Source organism: Xyrauchen texanus, chromosome 15 (genome assembly GCF_025860055.1).
Source record: "Xyrauchen texanus isolate HMW12.3.18 chromosome 15, RBS_HiC_50CHRs, whole genome shotgun sequence".
Lineage (NCBI taxonomy): Eukaryota > Metazoa > Chordata > Actinopteri > Cypriniformes > Catostomidae > Xyrauchen > Xyrauchen texanus.
Genome location: NC_068290.1, coordinates 15,430,244 through 15,448,594, shown reverse-complemented (window position 1 = coordinate 15,448,594; position 18,351 = coordinate 15,430,244). Strand labels below are relative to the sequence as shown.

Sequence of the window (18,351 nt, the reverse complement as noted above, 5' to 3'; positions counted from 1 at the left end):
GTAACATCTACAGTCACTCAAATATTCAAAAGTGTAAAAAGAGTGGTAATGACTTTCAGGAACTTGCCCACTGGCTTAAATGGGTTAAAGGTGCTGTAAGCAATTTTTTATTTCATGGATATGTATGCACATTTTTTTACTAATATTAATGAAATAAGTGTCCTGAGATATCTCACTGGTCTCTGTGACAGCTCTAGTCTCTGTAAACAGCAAACAAAAATGTGTCCGCTTACCACGGACAATGGCGCTTTCTGCCTGTCAATCATTTTGCGCATTCTCAGTATTGTAGATGCAGCGAATTATTGAGGCTTAATGCCATTTTTGTGCTATGTTGCTCATAACAGTTGTCAGTTGATGGCGCCATTTTGCTGCTGTTGTTTTTGACAACAGTTTCTGCTTGATATCAGTCTCGATAAGCTCATTTTGGAATCTTTGGAGAGCACGGTTTTGGAAAAGGGGGCATGGGTAATCCAATGACTCAGCTTGGGGAAATTCTAGAATGGCTAAAATCGCTTACAGCACTTTTAAGCTGTAAGAGAAACTTCCTAAATCAGCACTTGGTTGAAATGTTACCCTGGTGCCCTCAGTCTCTTTATTTGTCTTGAGAGACTCGGATGAATGATTTCCCCCTCCCCATAGTGACTCCCGTTTCGCAAAGAACTTATCAGAGCGTTAGAATCAATCATATATCTCTCTCATTAGACATAATGAATATCTATCAATATTATATTTGAAACTGAAGAGTGATATGGTCTGAGCTTGACACCCTGCCCAGTTTGTCTGGCCCCACTTCTATCCCCATTCTTTGTCTCCAAAAATAGTATCAACAAGGATTAATAATGCTCTGATACAGCTGGCTGACCCACGCTTGAAGAACCAGATACCTATGAATATTTTTCATTCCATTCCCTTGATTATAGTTGGTTGACTCATCAATAAAAACATCATGTGCATCCAGAATGTGATGATGAAAAAATTAGCTGCATTTCCACTATCAGGCCAAATGAGGGCATGCCAGTGCCAATTGCGTTCCCACTGTCACTTCCGGGGCTTCATCATTCCTCATCAGGGCATACTGGGGAACAACACCCATTTACCCTTGGGCCCGAGAAGGCCAACTGGGGATTGAGGTGGGGTCAATGTCAAAGGCAGAGTTTCGCTGAGTCAAATCAGAGGTTTCAGCACCAAGATACTAATTTTCCAATATTTCATATCTAGCTACCAGCTTACCTCAACAGATCAAGAGAGAATGGAGAATTGTCAGTACTGGTCAGTAGATTAAATCAGGGCTCTTCTGAATATTTGGGTTAAAGAAAATGTTCAATATAAGGTCAGTGGCATCTGCTGAAAAGAAGATGTGATTAAGTTTATTGTCACAGAATTTTCTGAGTTGTGTATCCAGCGTACAATGATACAGGTTCGGGATTCATTTAGAGAGCTAGTTAGCCTCCAGAGTCTGATACCTCAGCTTGAATTGCCCTCTTGCTTGGGTGTGTGACGCTGGCTCCTGGGGCAGCGTATTAAGGGTGGGTTTTCGGGGCAACACAGCGGGGCTACTGGATGGAATGCAGATCAGTTTGGACCTGGCTGACCAGTTTGGCTCACACTAGACCGACAGTGGAAAAGTGTCTATTAGGTTCACATTTAATCCTGATCATTGACCATCCTGACATTGCTAGCACTGAAAGTAGAATTGTTTGTTTTCCACAAAGATAAATTAATGTCACTACATTAGATAACAACATAATGTAAACAAAGCAAGTGCTATTTATTTTAAATAAAGGTAGTAACACTTTTCACACAAAACATTTCACAAACACAAATATGTCACTTGAGGGGAACTGATTTCATACTTTCACAAAAACTACCTTGGGACCAGTTGGTTAAATGCAATTGTAAAAATGGCTTATAAAATTGAAGTTACTTCCGACAAAATGTCTAGCATCATTTGTTTGCAGATGCCACTTTGTTTGCGATTTTTTTATCTAATGCAATGACATTCATACATTTTATGAATTAAAGTGTCACTTAAGTGTTCAAATACACTTCGGGGCGACTATGGATCTTCTGATTCTTCTGGTGTCCCTTTATTAGGCAGAGAGTTCCACAAATAGAGGCCTGATTTAATGCAGCATTCAGAATGCCTAAAATATGCCTTTAGAAAACTCTTTCTATCCCCAAAAACACCTAAACATACTCACACATCTGTTCTTTCTTCCTTGCCTTAGGAAATCAAATTAATGCAATGTTTATAATGTATGGCCCAGTGAGGGTTTGGAATCAAAACCGGGAAGGAGGAGGGATGCCCGTCGTGGAGTCCTCGACACTGCTGTCTACCCGGGGGAGCGCCGCTGCCATCCACCGGGGTAGGGAGTAACCTGACCGCCCGGACGCGGTGAACGGACGCCGTCCGCGAGGCGAGTGGGGCCTGGACTCCCCGACCACCAGGGGGTGGAGGAGTGCCCTGCCTTCCCCCAGAAACACGGAGGTGTCGAAGGAAGACCGCAGTCCACGAGGGGAGGAGGGAAGTGTCGCCCCGACAGCCTGGAGCGGTAGGGCCACTGCCAGGGGCGGAGGAGTGTCCCCACGAGGCGCCAAGAACGTGGAGGGGCGTTCTGACCGCCGGGGGTCGTGAGTCTGACTCCGGTCCGCCCGGGAAGAAGCAGCTGTCATACGCCTGAGAGGGTGGAGAACTGATCAAGGACCATGCGACGGTGTATCGGAGAACCAGCGAGTAGGTTTTTTTCATCTCTCTCTCTCTTTTGTTGAAGTTATTCATTAAACTATTATTTATATCGTCAAGCGGTTCTCGCCTCCTCCTTTCCATTGAACTACGTTACAATGATACTTCACAATACTGACATAATGTTTTTGAAATGAATATGCACAGTACACAATGGGAGGCGAACTGATGAGTCAGCACATTAAGGGACATTAAAGCAATTCCTGGCACATAGTGTGTTATTTCCAGGTGGTTGGGATGACTGAAAGCAGCAATAAGAGTGAGCTTAATGATGCACAAAATAAAACTGATAAAAACAACTTGCTTGGACAATCACAGACTATGATTGTAATTTTGTCCTGAGCCATGCAGTTTAGCTTCTTAACTATCTCGGGTTTAATTGACATTTTCTGGTGTCCAATGCTCCTTTGAGATAGATGTGGGTGTGTCACTATGCTTAGGAGCCTGGGACACCTGCCACAAATGGAAAGCCTTTTGTGATGCTGATCAGGACTGTTTGAAAGCCATTGATTTAAGGGCCCGACAGAAGCACAATGTGCCAGATTTCAAAGAGACAGTGCTCAAATTTCAACATGGTCCTATTTAAAAACCTTGGTAGACAATTTCCAATACTATATTCACTTTCAATGCATATAAAATGCACTTTAATACACATTTAAATTGCTCAATTCTTCTTTCAGATCATCATTTAAATTTGAGGGATGGCTAGTCTATTTTGTGCAGTCCAAGACCTATAAATTCATCATTCACTAATAGAGGTCTAAGTAAACAACAGGCATGTAAGCGCAGCGTAGTTCTAGCGAGAAGACTAGCAGCTGTACATCATCGCACCATTAGCTGGGTAATTCCCAGCCAATCACATGTAAGCCATTGCTTTAAAAGTCTGCTCACAATCTATCACATTGCTGTTTCAGTGTGCTAATGCAGCAAATAGACATGTTTCAACCTCTCCAGGCCACAGGAGAACCAGTGCACAGAACATCTCTGAAAAAGCACTTCCTGTAAAAGCCGAAAAAAGGTAGTCCATAAGACTCCAGTGGTTTAATCCATGTCTTTTGAAGCGATCCAATCGGTTTTGGGTGAGAACAGACCAAAAAAATCACTCCATTTTTACTGTACAAATTGCCATTGCAGTCTCTAGACACAATGATGATTTCAAGATCGATTACACTTTCCTAGTGCTTGACACATACAGAAAACTAGATGGCACTAGGAAGTGTAATCGAGCTTAAAAATCATGATCACCAAAGATTATGATTTTTAAAAGAGTAATATGAATGCTATAAAGGATTAATACTTAGAGAGTATGTATATGAAAATGCATTTTACAAATGCACAACATGGAATAGTATGAAGAAAAGTCTGATTCAATGCACAGTGGAAGGTAGCCATGTTATGTACTCATTCTTGTGTCTCTCTACTTAGTGACAGACACTGAAAATGAGGGCCCATTAGTCACAAAGCTACTGCAAAGCTATTGCATATTTCCTTCAATATTGGCACCATAACAGCATGGTAGGCCTCTCTACCCCATCCAGTGGCATTTGATGACCTTTGAGGAGTCATTGTATGAACATGATGGGGAAACTGGGTTAAACATTGTGTGCAGGTGTGTGGATATACAGGGCACATTATTAATACTAAAATGAGTATTTAATATTATTTAGTGATATAAAAAAATAAAAAATAAAAAAAAAAGGGGGGGGGGATAACAATGCCAATAGACTGACAGAGAAAAATCAGACAAATCTCAGAGGTGTAATCTGAGCCTGAACCCACTTACATTCGAGATGTTTCTTCTTTGGTGCCATCACCTCATGAGTGGTCGCTTTACACACGGCTCGGGCCACCTCGGATCCCGTGAGGCTGTACTGCGCCGCGGCTATGCGGTCCGTCAAAGTCTGACCCGACATCTTCCTTCTGTGGCGGTAAACTTGAAGAATCAAACGCCCTTTTTCCGTACAGAGAGACTCTTCGACTTGTTCCAAAACGTCCACCTACACACCTTAAAATGAGGCCTTTAAAATGGATTCTCAACCTCAATTTAATATAATATTATAGTGTTATTGTTATGCAGGCCAACCTGGGATGGAGTCTTTACCATGGATGATGACCAAGATTCCGTGTCATTTATACTCCAAATATTAAATGGACAAACCTAGAATAATACTATCGTCCGGCTTCTGTATTACTATATGAAATATTTCAGGTCAACGCCTGCGTATCACAACGCTGTCTATTCGTCTCGTGGGGGTGCGGGATCACGTAAGTGAGGCGTAACGACAATTTCAACCGCAAATAATTGCTTAAAAAGAGTCAGCCGTGAGCTTCGGGGTTATAAAAGGCTATTTGTATAAAGTCTTCAAAGATATTCCTTGTTTTTTGCGCGTTGTCTCTGAGCAAGCTGATACGATGATGATGGCTCGCTTCAAATGATGTTCGGCTCGAACATTTGTCTTGCTCTCCACCCGATCAAGGATTTCTGTGCCCGTTAAACCTCCGCTGGATGTTCAGTCACCCAAACCTTCAAACGGCTTCCGTTGTTCTCCTCATCTCTAAATAAACGTTCTCCGTCCTTTTCATTCACCCTGTGGCTATGTCCAGTTTCGGACAAATGCTGAACAAGGAGGATGAAATGCTGCGATAACGTGAAGTCCCTACTGGAGTCAGTATGTATGTATTTATTTATTTGCGGTATCACTCCGCCCCCGCGCATGAGTCAGGTCAACGTCATTAAAAACCCAGATTGCGTTTTACTATATGCGCCCATTCAGAGCGTCATGAAGGGGCCGTTCACACCGAACGTGAATCAAAATCGTCCAGCCGTTTTTTAGCGTCTCGCGCTGGAGCTTCGCGTTTTTAGATCAATCTCGAGACACTTTCGTTTTTTTTTTTTTTTTTTTTTTAGCGCAAGAACGCGTTCGGTCTGAAAAAAAAAGCTAGACGGAGCGCAACGCGTGCAACGGAACCCACGAGTCTTGATACGCGCTTTTTAAAAGTTTTTTAAAAGTTCTTTTGTCAAATCAATATTTTGACGTAGGCTGCTACGTTTGGTACCCAACTATACCTTTATTTAATGAAGGAAAAATACCTGTTGTGCACATAAATAATTTCTAATTTCTTCTCTTTTAGTCTCTTCCTCTGATATGCAACAATATATATATATATATATATATATATATATATATATATATATATATATATATATATATATATATATATATATATTAGAGCTGTCAATCGATTAACATTTTTAATCAGATTAATTACATAGTGTCCTGATTAATTAATCGCATTTAATCACTTATACAAATATTTGCTGAGAAAGCCCCTCATATAACAATAATTAAATATATAATGATTAAATTTTACATAGTTATCTTTAAATATTTATAAATTAATATATATATAAATAAAACATATTCAGATAATTAAAAAGCATTACATTCTTGTGGCAGAAGAGTTAATCATTGGTAAGATGATACAAAAACGGCTTTAGAATACAATCTATTGTTTACTACCATATTATTGAACATAAGACAATCATTGGCATACAGTTCACAACAATCCATTTCACAAGTGAATTTGTCAATTTGTCGATCAGTCTCGTGTGCATTGCGTCATAAACATAAAATGTTTAGGTCACTGTGTCAAGTTAAATATAGTTTAATACTTAGAACACATCTTGAGATCCCAGGGTTAGAATTTGCGCTCCATCAAGTGTTTTGAATGCAAGAACATAATGCATGTTTGTATTGTGCTGTCTGCTGGATGGTTGGTTTCTTCACTGTATAAACTGCGCGTTGCCCATACAGCTGAAATTTCAACTGGAGTAAACAGGTGGTACTACAAGCTTTACAAGCTTTTCTCAGGAATCTTCCTTATTACGGTAGATCAATTTGAAAACACAATTTTTGCGTTGTAGTGTGGACTGTGAAAACAAATATATCAGAAAATTATTATGTATTTGTTGTCATGTGGTGCAGTCATGTGATCTATCCAACCAAAACAAGATGGTGGCCGGTGTTATAGCGGTGCTGTTGTACTTGATACTCACTTTGATAGCATTGTTAAAAAATATATGTTACTTTGTACAACCATCACATTGCGTTCCTTCAAAGACAGAAGGAAGTGTACTTGGAATTGGTGTCCAGCGACAGAACACAAGGACAATTGCGTTTCAGACCGAACATGTAACAGGGATTTTCCACATGCACAGTTACGTGATTTATGTGTTTTCATACATTTCAGTAACTATGTTTCCTTACGACTCAGTCCACTTGACATTGCATAGTTACGCATATGGGTAGTGCCTTCATACACAACCTATTTGAAAACTCTCTACAATAACGCCAATATTCTAATATTGGCTATGGTGTTTGAGCCCCGCCTGTTTTGGCACAAAACTGACCGCTATATAATCGGGTGCACGGACACCATTTCCTGAAAATGTCTTCCTTCAAGACAGCGATCATCTCTTGTCTCGAAGCCCTCTACAATTCGCAATCGATACACACGAGTCAGCGGACGGAATCTTCACGGGAGCGAGAAGACACACACATATATATATATATTAGAGGTGTGAATCTTCACTGGCCTCACGATTCTATTCGATAACAATTCAAAGTGTAACGATTAGATTATAAAACGATTCTCGATGCATCATGATGCATTTTGTCCTTCAGAACGAGTCACATTACCTAAACTGGCCTTTTACATTCAATATGAGCTGTGAACAAAACATGGAACATCCACAAGATTAAATAAATGGTTCTATAGTTTAAAAGAGTATCTCATGAAGTCGCATGCTCCAGAGTCGCATGGAGACTCCCTTTTTGGGAGTCCGCCTCGACTCCACGAGCGGGCGTGCACACCTCACAAGCGTGCATGTTCAGGCCATTCTACAGTGTCTGTCTCAGTTCAAACTGGGGAGAACACTTCCTCTGAAGCTGTTTCAGAAAGCATTTTGATTTATGGCGGCGGCATCAGCCATCATCCCATTAAGTCTCTTACACATGAGACCTCTTCAGTGCTGGCAGAAGCACCAGTTACCACAACATACTTGGTGCCAAGGGCTCATGCACATCACTATATCCCACCGTTGTATAGCTGCTTTAGTTCCATGGACAGCTCCTGTGTTTTACCAGTGAGGTGTCACGCTGGAACGAGTTGTCCGGTGGAAAGTGGTGACTATGGATGCTTCCGACACAGGTTGGGGGGAGGTGTCGACGGATGCCCAATGTTCGGCACCTGGACAGGTGCGAGGAGGGCACAGCATATCAACCACCTAGAGCTATCAGCTGTAATTCTAGCCTTAAAGGCTTTTCAGTTGGAAATAACAAACTGTCATGTCCTGATTTGCTCAGACAACATGACAGTTACATTCATTCACCACCACTGTTGAGGCTGACGCGTCACTTCCTCCTATGGGGCGAGAGTAATCTCCTCTCCCTGAGAGCGACATATGTCCCAGGCCGCCTGAATTACAGCGTGGACCTACTGTCATGCCAAGGGGTGATACCAGGTGAATGGAGACTTCATCCTCAAACTGTACTGAGTATTTGGGAAATATTCGGCAAAGCAGAAATCGATCTATTTGCCTCAGTGGAGAATACCCACTGTCCCCTTTGGTATTCGAAGTCCCAAGCCTCGTTGGGATTGGACGCAATGGCACACAAACGGCCGGCGATACTCAAATATGCATTTCTTCCGGTATGCCTGATCCACTGTCATATGCAATGTCCGAGTGGACAAGGAAACGGTTCTATTAGTTGCACCAAAATGGCCCAACCAGCCATGGTTTCTGGAAATGATGGAGGTGCTGTACAGCTCACCATGGGAGATACCACTGAGGAGGGATCTCCTCTCTCAGGCGCAAGGCACAATCTGGCATCCCCAGCCCCAGCTGTGGAACCTGCATGTGTGGCCCCTGAATGGGGCGCACTACAAGCACCAGGACTGACGCATTCAGTCATGAACACCATTTTACAAGCCAGAGCACCATCCACAAGATGGCTCTATGCACTAAAACAGAAGGCGAACACTGATTGGTGTCTCACACAGCAAGGACACAGTAAACTGCCCCATACATGAAATTTAAAGATCACAGATCACAAGCGCGATTAGACGCAGGACTCACCTGTCAACACTCAAAGTGTATGTGGCAACAACTGTATTTCTGCATATCACGCACATGAAACCGGTGCCTCTATAGGCAAGTATGATTTAATCATCAAGTTCCTTAAAGGAGCAAGATGATTAAATCCACCTCGGCTGGCTACAGTCCCAACTTGGAACTTAACTTTAGTCCTAAAAGCTCTCGCAGGGCCCCCCCTTCGAGCCTTTGGACTCTGTTAATTTGCAAATGCTCTCCATTAAGACTGCACTACTGCTGGCTCTGGCCTCAGTAAAACATGTAGGTGAGTTTTGCCCCGGTCTTTCAAGAACCACTGTCAAACCCAGGAAAGGCAATGTACCCAAGGTTCTAACCACACCCTTCAAAGTGCAGGTGGTTCACCTTCAGGCCTTCTTCCCTCCTCCATTTAATTCAGATGAGGAACAATCATTGTATTTGTAATGCCCTGTGCGTGTGCTACACGCATATGTTGAGCGTGCCCACCAGTTCAGACTGTCTGATCAGCTCTTTATATGCCATGGAGGATGCACAAAAGGAATGTCCATCTCCAAGCAAATACTTTCTCACTGGATTGTCGATGCAATTACCCTGGCATTTCAGAAGAATTGCAAAAAGAGTTGCAGGGTCAGACTTGCCCAATTGGTTTTAAAGCACACTCAACTGGAGGCATGGCCTCCTCATGGGCATGGACAAATTGTGTGTCCTTAGAAGACATGTTTTGCAGCAGAATGGTCCTCGCAAAACACATTTGCAAGGTTTTGCAACCTAGACATAACGTCTTTTTCTTCACAAGTCCTCTCTGTTTAGAGCATTTGCTATTCATTGGCCGTATATATGTGTACTTATGCCCTTCCCTTTAAGCACGGGCTCCCCATCATTTACACAACCGCCTGCAATAAGGCCGTTATAATTCCATAAGTCATAAGCACTTCATTATAAATAAACTCCCTTCCCGACTGGGTTTATAAGGAGTTCATTCATACTATATGACTACAGTTCAAATATTCATTACGAGTGCTCTCCTCCTGGCCAACACAAGGATCACTCACTTCAGCATGCTCATGTCGGTCGCCGTCCCATAAGACTGAGTCGCCATGTTTCCTCTCTGGGAAGTTATGTTGTGTAGTGCGGCGTGATGGGATTCTGTTCCCCATGCTATGCAATGTCAAGTGGACTTAGTCGTAAGGGAATGTTTCGGTTATGTACGTAACCTCGGTTCCCTGAGACGAAGGGAATGAGACATTGCGAACATTAGCCGCACTACAAGACTCAGAGTTCTTGAGGCATGAGCGATGCGCTCCTTGTTCTCAGTCAGAAATTCTGAGGAAATGGTTTCTGTGCACCTGTTTTTATAGTGGTCAGTTTCGTGCCAAAACAGGTGGGGCTCAAACACCATAGCCAATATTAGAATATTGGCTTTATTGTAGAGGTTTCAAATAGGTTATGTATGAAGGCACTCCCCATATGCGTAACTACGCAATGTCTAGTTCCCTTCATCTCTGTGCACACAGAGGTTTTAAATAAAAAATAAATACACAATACTAGGAGAAAAGTTCAGTGTGCTTTTTTGAAACACTAACATAGACCAATTCTATTATTGTTTAGCTTAATTTTGTAAAAAATACAGACAAAATTTCCTGTATGAAATTAAATAAATTACCAAACGAAAAAAAGCATTAAATTAAACAAATAAATACCAAAATAATATACATATATATATATATTTTTTTTTAATAATCGGCTGAATGACATGCTCTGAATGTTCTACACTTTTTTTCAAGACTATAAACTATTTGTCCAGTGCGGAGTTCACTTTCATAAAACAAGCTTTTGAACATTTTAACAAAGCTTCGAAGGAAATAAATTAGGGGCATCTGACTGGGAGGTAAATTAGCGATAAACACACATTTCTCTATGGAAATGGCTTAAGGGCAGATTTCTTTTTTTTATTGATAAAAGGCCATTTGAATGGAAACAGGCAGAAGACGGCAAATTTTGCAAAATATGATTTATGCATTTTCACTTTGTCGATAACAAAATAGCGCGAAAAGTGGATGGAAACTAGGCTAGTGTGGACGAGCAACTTTTGGAAAACACTAGTGTGGACGGAGAGCGTTTTGAAATGAAAACACTGTTTTCAAATGTATTCGGATGAATGTACTTAGCCAGAGTACGATCATAAAAAAGCATTTATTCATGGAACTACTTTTTTACGTGTCGGATCAGAATCTGCTGTTGCTGGTTCAAAACAAATGATGTGTCCAAGCCTTCGTTAGTAATTCAAAAATGTCACTTCACAAATAGTATCACGGCTTGTGCTGTTTCTAACAAGTTATTGGATAAACAAGGATGTGTGTGTGAGTAAGTGAGTGAGAGAGAAAGAGTATGTGCGAACACCTGTTGCCACACCCAAGCAGAGATGCTGTCAGCTTTCTGAAGATCAGCTTTCTCAGTGGAAAAGTACCCATCCAAGCGGGGGTAGTTCTCCCTATTTCGGGGTAGCCGGTGCGCAAGAGTAACTACAATGTCTTCCACCATTTTAAACAGTGTGTCCACTCCAATGTGGACTTTCCACATTCCACAAAAATAAAAGGTAAAAAAGACAAACAGTAGCTATTAACACATCTGCACAGCTCTTACACTTTAGTTTAGATACACACAGTGAAGCATCGGAGTGCTGATTGTGTCAGACCATCAGTGCTCATGGAATGTCTCTTGTCCAATCAGATTCGAGGACAGGAACTAATTGTTGTGTGTGTATGTGTATATAATTAAGGCTCTTATTGTTTTCAAACCAACACCACATAAGTTAGAACTGTCCATGTATGTAGTTTTTTCTTAAACAAACAGATGTTTTGTTGACACCACTGGAATCGAATCCAAAAGGAAATGAACAATAGTGCAAATTTGATTAGTTAGGTATGGACATGAGGTCTGCTACAAAACTTTAATTCATTTGAAAAATGTATTTTAATATGATATGTCTCTTTATTAGGCAAATCACTAAAATATGGAATGGCACAGTATCTTCATACTATCATAAGGGCTCAAACAAATGAAAGAAATAAATCACAGCTGGTCATATTTACAAGTAAAAGATTGTAAATTAAATAGAATACCTTTTGGAAGAAAAATATATATTAATTAGAAAAGACAAAAAATATTTTTTTTTACAAACTTTTTTCTCTTTCGTTTTTTTAAAAGGTGAGGTGTTAGTGTTTTGCCATAGCACAACATTTTCACATTTAGTTCATGTCAGTTCACGTTTTAATGAGTCCTTCAAGGAAGTCCTTCTCAACCATCTCCTCAATGTTCTGTCTGGCTCGGCTCCAGAAGACTTTCTGGCTCTCCAGCTTGCTGTCCTTGCCAGGGAATGGGCCGTTGCTGAGAGTAGGGCTGTGGTATGGTCCTGATCGGCTGTTCCCTTTACTGCTGAAGACCTGACTGAGAAGGTTGAAGAAGGGCAGGAGCTGTTCCATGCTGCGGATAACATAAAGGGTGAGCAGGAGCTGGCCGGGCTCCCAAGACAGAGTGCGAGTGGAGCAGTCCTCCTCTGGATTTTTCTAAAATGAAAAGAAAAGTGTTCCATGAGAACCATAAAATATGCTAGATCTGGAGAGCAATAAAAAATATATTTACCTGAATCATCCATCAATGGTCCTACACTTATGCTGTTAAATGTAGCTTACGTCAACTAATAAGTAATAAGGCCAAGTCAATAATAGGATAGAATTGATTACCATAGAATGCATGTCTCTTTTATTGGAATAATTCACCCAAATGTTAAAATTCTCATCATTTACTCACCCTCATACCATCCCAGATGTGTATGACTTTTTTCTGCTGAACACAAATTAAGATTTTTAGAAGAATATTTGAGCTCTGTAGGTCCTCACAATGCAAGTGAATGGATACCAACATTTTAAAGCTCCAAAAGCATATAAAGGCAGCAAAAAAGTAATTCATAAGACTCCAATTGTTTAATTTATATATTCAAAAGCGATATGAGAGATGTGGGTGAGAAACAGATCAATATTAAAGTCCTTTTTACTATAAATTCTCAGCCCTACCCAGTAGGAGGTGATTTGCATGATGAATGTGAATCGCCAAAAACAAAAGAAGAATTTGGAAGAGAAAATGGAGATTGATAGTAAAGAAGGATTATATATTGATCGGTTTCACAGACCTATCGTATCGCTGCTGGAGATATGGGTTTTACCACTGGAGTCGTCTGAATTACATTTATGCTGCCTTAATGTGCTTTTGGAGCTTCACAATTTGGGTACCCATTCATTTGCATTGTATGGACCTACCGAGCTGAAATATTATTTTAAAACTCTTTGTTTGTGTTAAACAGAATGAAGAAAGTCATACACATCTGGGATGGTATGAGGGTGAGTAAATGAGAGAATTTTTGGGTGAACAACTCCTTTAAGTCTACTGTCTGTGGTTGGGTTACCTTGGCTCTTTTTCTCAGCAGCTTGGCCAATCTGACAACATAGGGCTTGAACTCTCTCTGATGGGTCCCCTGTCTGCGGACCTCCAGACCAGAGTCATCCGAGGATTCAGGCACAAAAGCCCAGCGATACCTGTGGCATAGTACATTTATTATTATTTCCATCAAAATAAATAAGCTCAGTATTTATAATGAATTCCTATCCATAAGAAAATGTCTAAATGTTTTGCTGACTTATAAAGGACAAATAATTTCCACAATTCTTAATAGATGATGCTGGAACAGTCTAAACTGAGTTTTTAGAAAAGCTCAATCTCGACAATCCATCTAGATGTAATAATTAAGAAAATAGACTGAAGAGCAAACCTGAGGCTAGTAATGACAAAGGGAATAGTAGTTCCACTACTTTTATAATAGTTGTTAGTTTAACTAAATTTGTTCTTGCGTCCTGCTAAAATGTATTTAAAACATTAAATCAATGTTTAAAAAAATGGGTGAATACTAGAGGTTCCAAATTCGTACTAGTTTTGCACTGAAGTCCAATGATAATTTTAAACACCTGAACTTAGTGGCTGTATCAAGTGTAAAGACAAGCTGTATATACAGTGAGGAAAATAAGTATTTGAACACCCTGCTATTTTGCAAGTTCTCCCACTTAGAAATCATGGAGGGGTCTGAAATTGTCATCGTAGGTGCATGTCCACTGTGAGAGACATAATCTAAAAAAAAAATCCAGAAATCACAATGTATGATTTTTTAACTATTTATTTGTATGATACAGCTGCAAATAAGTATTTGAACACCTAAGAAAATCAATGTTAATATTTGGTACAGTAGCCTTTGTTTGCAATTACAGAGGTCAAACGTTTCCTGTAGTTTTTCACCAGGTTTGCACACACTGCAGGAGGGATTTTGGCCCACTCCTCCACACAGATGTTCTTTAGATCAGTCAGGTTTCTGGGCTGTCGCTGAGAAACACTGAGTTTGAGCTCCCTCCAAAGATTCTCTATTGGGTTTAGGTCTGGAGACTGGCTAGGCCACGCCAGAACCTTGATATGCTTCTTACAGAGCCACTCCTTGGTTATCCTGGCTGTGTGCTTCGGGTCATTGTCATGTTGGAAGACCCAGCCTCAACCCATCTTCAATGCTCTAACTGAGGGAAGGAGGTTGTTCCCCAAAATCTCGCAATACATGGCCCCGGTCATCCTCTCCTTAATACAGTGCAGTCGCCCTGTCCCATATGCAGAAAAACACCCCCAAAGCATGATGCTACCACCCCCATGCTTCACAGTAGGGATGGTGTTCTTGGGATGGTACTCATCATTCTTCTTCCTCCAAACACGGTTAGTGGAATTATGACCAAAAGGTCTCATCTGACCACATGACTTTCTCCCATGACTCCTCTGGATCATCCAAATGGTCATTGGCAAACTTAAGACGGGCCTTGACATGTGCTGGTTTAAGCAGGGGAACCTTCCGTGCCATGCATGATTTCAAAGCATGACGTCTTAGTGTATTACCAACAGTAACCTTGGAAACGGTGGTCCCAGCTCTTTTCAGGTCATTGACCAGCTCCTCCCGTGTAGTTCTGGGCTGATTTCTCACCTTTCTTAGGATCATTGAGACCCCACGAGGTGAGATCTTGCATGGAGCCCCAGTCCGAGGGAGATTGACAGTCATGTTTAGCTTCTTCCATTTTCTAATGATTGCTCCAACAGTGGACCTTTTTTCACCAAGCTGCTTGGCAATTTCCCCGTAGCCCTTTCCAGCCTTGTGGAGGTGTACAATTTTGTCTCTAGTGTCTTTGGACAGCTCTTTGGTCTTGGCCATGTTAGTAGTTGGATTCTTACTGATTGTATGGGGTGGACAGGTGTCTTTATGCAGCTAACGACCTCAAACAGGTGCATCTAATTTAGGATAATAAATGGAGTGGAGGTGGACATTTTAAAGGCAGACTAACAGTTCTTTGAGGGTCAGAATTCTAGCTGATAGACAGGTGTTCAAATACTTATTTGCAGCTGTATCATACAAAAAAATAGTTAAAAAATCATATATTGTGATTTCTGGATTTTTTTTTTAGATTATGTCTCTCACAGTGGACATGCACCTATGATGACAATTTCAGACCCCTCCATGATTTCCAAGTGGGAGAACTTGCAAAATAGCAGGGTGTTCAAATACTTATTTTCCTCACTGTAAATGCAAAGTGTATATGCTTGAACTATGCAGTCGATACGCAAGGGTTCCAATTTTTATTAAATTTTTTAAAGTTCATCAAGTCATCTGTGAAGGTTTAAAAGCAAGAATGTGAGCACCCACATCTGGAACTGAGGCAGGCTCTCAGAGGGCAGAGCAAGGGCCAGGTCCAGCAGCTTGCAGGCAGATAGGTAGAGATTGAGCCAGCGCTGGCTGTTGTAAGAGGTAGAAAAGCCGTTGCCCCCTGAGTACGTTGTTTCAAGCCCTGCTACTGAGGGGCCTGAGGTCCTAGAGAGATGCCAGAGACAACATCTATTAATACTCAACATTTATAGCCACCCATAATTTTTAATTAGAGCCAGATTTGACTTCCCAATAAACAGCTAAATATCAGAATTCCCACACTTTTTTGACCAGTGCAATTACATCACCTTTTCCATTAATCTGTGATTATTTAAAAAAATAAATAATTTTTGCTTAATTTTCTTATCTTTCCAGGCCTGGAAAATACAATTTAAAAAAAGTATCTTATATTTCCAGGATTTCCGTGACCATGGGGACACTGAAAGATGAAAGTTGTGAATAGCTGAAATATCAAGTACTGCTATGGATTAAGACACTGATTAATGAATACCTGGTGATGTCCTCATCTGCAGTGAGTTCCTGTTCCATGAGTAAGAACACCTGAACCTGAGAAAAGAACAACATAAACAAGGGGTCTCCTTGTCACTTTTCAAGCCAATGAATATGGCTAATTTCTGATTCTTCCCTAAATAACTACATCCACTGTAATTCAATTATTTCACCATCAAAGACAAGATCTTAAATAGTGAATTTAGAAATTAGAAAGTGTGTGTGTGTGTGTTGTGTTCTCACCAGCTCAGTGATCATAGTGGGCCAGAGTGAGGTCAGGTGCTGGGGGGAAATGCGCAGTAGGAGCACTCTGAAGAAGAGGAAGACCTGTGCATGGAGGATAGGAACTTGTGGGAGTCGTAGGCTCTCCACAAGACGCTCTGAAATAACATCAACACGTGTTTGATTTTGAGACTGGACTGGTGAAATCTTCTGTTAGCCATTATTTTATTAGAAAAAAAGCTGGCATGTTAGTAAGAATGCTTGTGTGTCTTAGGGTGCTTACAAACTAAAATAAGGCCTGACGGAGCATTTGATGGATTGGAATGCATAAGATCTACTTTAAGGGGCAGAGAGAGCGAAGTACATTTGAAATAAAGTGGGAATATCTCATGGTTAAACAGATGCCAACATCCAAATGCATTACAGCGAAACTTTCGGTGGAATGACAGCATCACTTCTTTTATCCTTTACTAGTTTTCCCTTCTTCGTTATTCCTTTAAATCATTTCACGCACATCACTCATCATTCACATCATTCTCTGACACAGTGTAAACCATAATGTGGAGCCGCTCTTGGGTGGCATGTCTGTTAGTATGTCTGTGTTTACCTTGAATGTCTGGCAAGTACTTCTGGTACTGGTCCACCTCACTGCTGTAGATGGTGAAGGCGAGTCTTTTCAGTATCATGGCCCTCTGCTCAAGCTCTGCATCTCGATTGGTAAAAAGACTCAAAGAGCTGCTCTGGGCCACGGCAACTCGTGCTGCACATATACAAACATTAGCAATATTAAGACACAGAATAGGCTTCTACAAAATTCACATATAAACCTACCACACAAAAATATCAGCAAAATGATAATGATTGAGCGAGAAGATGGACGTAGTTAGAAGCTCCATTTTGTAGAAAGGGAAGACTCACTCATCAGGTCTCTGAATGTGGTTTTGTCATGAGTCATCAGGTGGTCTATGATTGCTCTCCAGCTGAAAGAGAGAAAGATTTGGTCTACTACGGGTCACAGTACCCTCCCTATAAGTGGCATTAAAGGGATAGTTAACCCAAAAATGAAAATTCTCATAATTTCCTAACTTTCATGCCATCCCAGATTTGTATGCCTTTCTTTATTCTGCTAAACACACCAAAGATTTTTAGAAGAATATTTCAGCTCATTAAGTCCACACAATGCAAGTGAAAGGTGACCTGACCTTTCAAGCTCCAAAAATCACATAAAGACAGACTAAAAGTAATCCACATAACTCCAGTGGATTAATGTCTTCTGAAGTGATGCAATCACTTTGACTGAGAAACAGATCAATATTTCAGTCCTCTTTTACAATAAATCTCCACTCTCTCTTTCAAAATGTAAAAGTGAATGTGGAGATTTATAGTAAAAAGGGCTTAAATATTGATCTGTTTCTCACCCACATCTGTTATATCGTTTCTGAAGACATAAATTTAACAACTGGAGTCGTATGGATTACTTTTATGCTGTAATATTTGGAGCTTGAAATGTCTGGTCACCTTTCACTTGCATTGTATGGACCTACATAGTGGAAACATTCTTCTAAAATACTTTGTGTTCAGCAGAAGAAAGAAAGTCATACACATCTGGGATGGCATGAGGGTTAGTAAATGATGAGAGAATTTCCATTTCTGGGTGAACTATTCCTTTTGACCAGGTGAAAGGAGATGTTTTACTGAATATCACTCACTGGCTGACGCATGAGGAGTCCATCTGGAAAAAGGTATGGTCCATAAAGAGGTCGAAGGCTTCTTTCTTCCAGGCCCTCCGGGTGTACTGATATCCACTGAGGCTGCTCAACAGCTGTATACATGCACGATAACTGGGGGTGTTATGAGCACTGTAGAAAAGGAAGTCAGAGCATCAAGATGGGGCACTGAGAATCAGTTCTTAAAATTCTGATCCCCCAAATTCTCTAAATGTGCAACTCTAAATGCTCATTTAGA

At 40.8% G+C, this 18,351-nt stretch overlaps 2 protein-coding genes across 11 annotated transcripts in view; both read right to left on the bottom strand.

The window, feature by feature from the left end:
* Positions 1–5,424, bottom strand: part of LOC127655911 (clathrin coat assembly protein AP180-like) — an 87,583-nt gene extending 82,159 nt beyond the window's left edge. For 6 of the 8 annotated variants that reach the window (XR_007972116.1, XR_007972117.1, XM_052143969.1 and 3 more), the window contains exon 1: positions 4,527–5,424. Coding sequence is in view for 5 of the 8 variants with exons in the window: in XM_052143969.1 (XP_051999929.1) it covers positions 4,527–4,656 (130 nt within the window). In the remaining 3 variants the exon portion in view is untranslated. The remainder of the gene's footprint in view (positions 1–4,526) is intronic. The other 2 variants (XM_052143968.1, XM_052143974.1) reach the window with 2 other exon arrangements.
* A 5,397-nt stretch (positions 5,425–10,821) lies between these two features.
* LOC127655904 (protein dopey-1-like) overlaps positions 10,822–18,351 on the bottom strand; it is a 28,827-nt gene continuing 21,297 nt past the window's right edge. For all 3 annotated transcript variants that reach the window (XM_052143955.1, XM_052143957.1, XM_052143956.1), the window contains 8 exons: positions 18,096–18,245; positions 17,305–17,366; positions 16,994–17,146; positions 16,408–16,544; positions 16,166–16,221; positions 15,655–15,819; positions 13,339–13,468; positions 10,822–12,442 (listed from right to left, as the gene is read on the bottom strand). In XM_052143955.1, the coding sequence (XP_051999915.1) occupies positions 12,140–12,442; positions 13,339–13,468; positions 15,655–15,819; positions 16,166–16,221; positions 16,408–16,544; positions 16,994–17,146; positions 17,305–17,366; positions 18,096–18,245 (1,156 nt within the window). In that variant the 3' untranslated portion in view covers positions 10,822–12,139. The remainder of the gene's footprint in view (positions 12,443–13,338; positions 13,469–15,654; positions 15,820–16,165; positions 16,222–16,407; positions 16,545–16,993; positions 17,147–17,304; positions 17,367–18,095; positions 18,246–18,351) is intronic.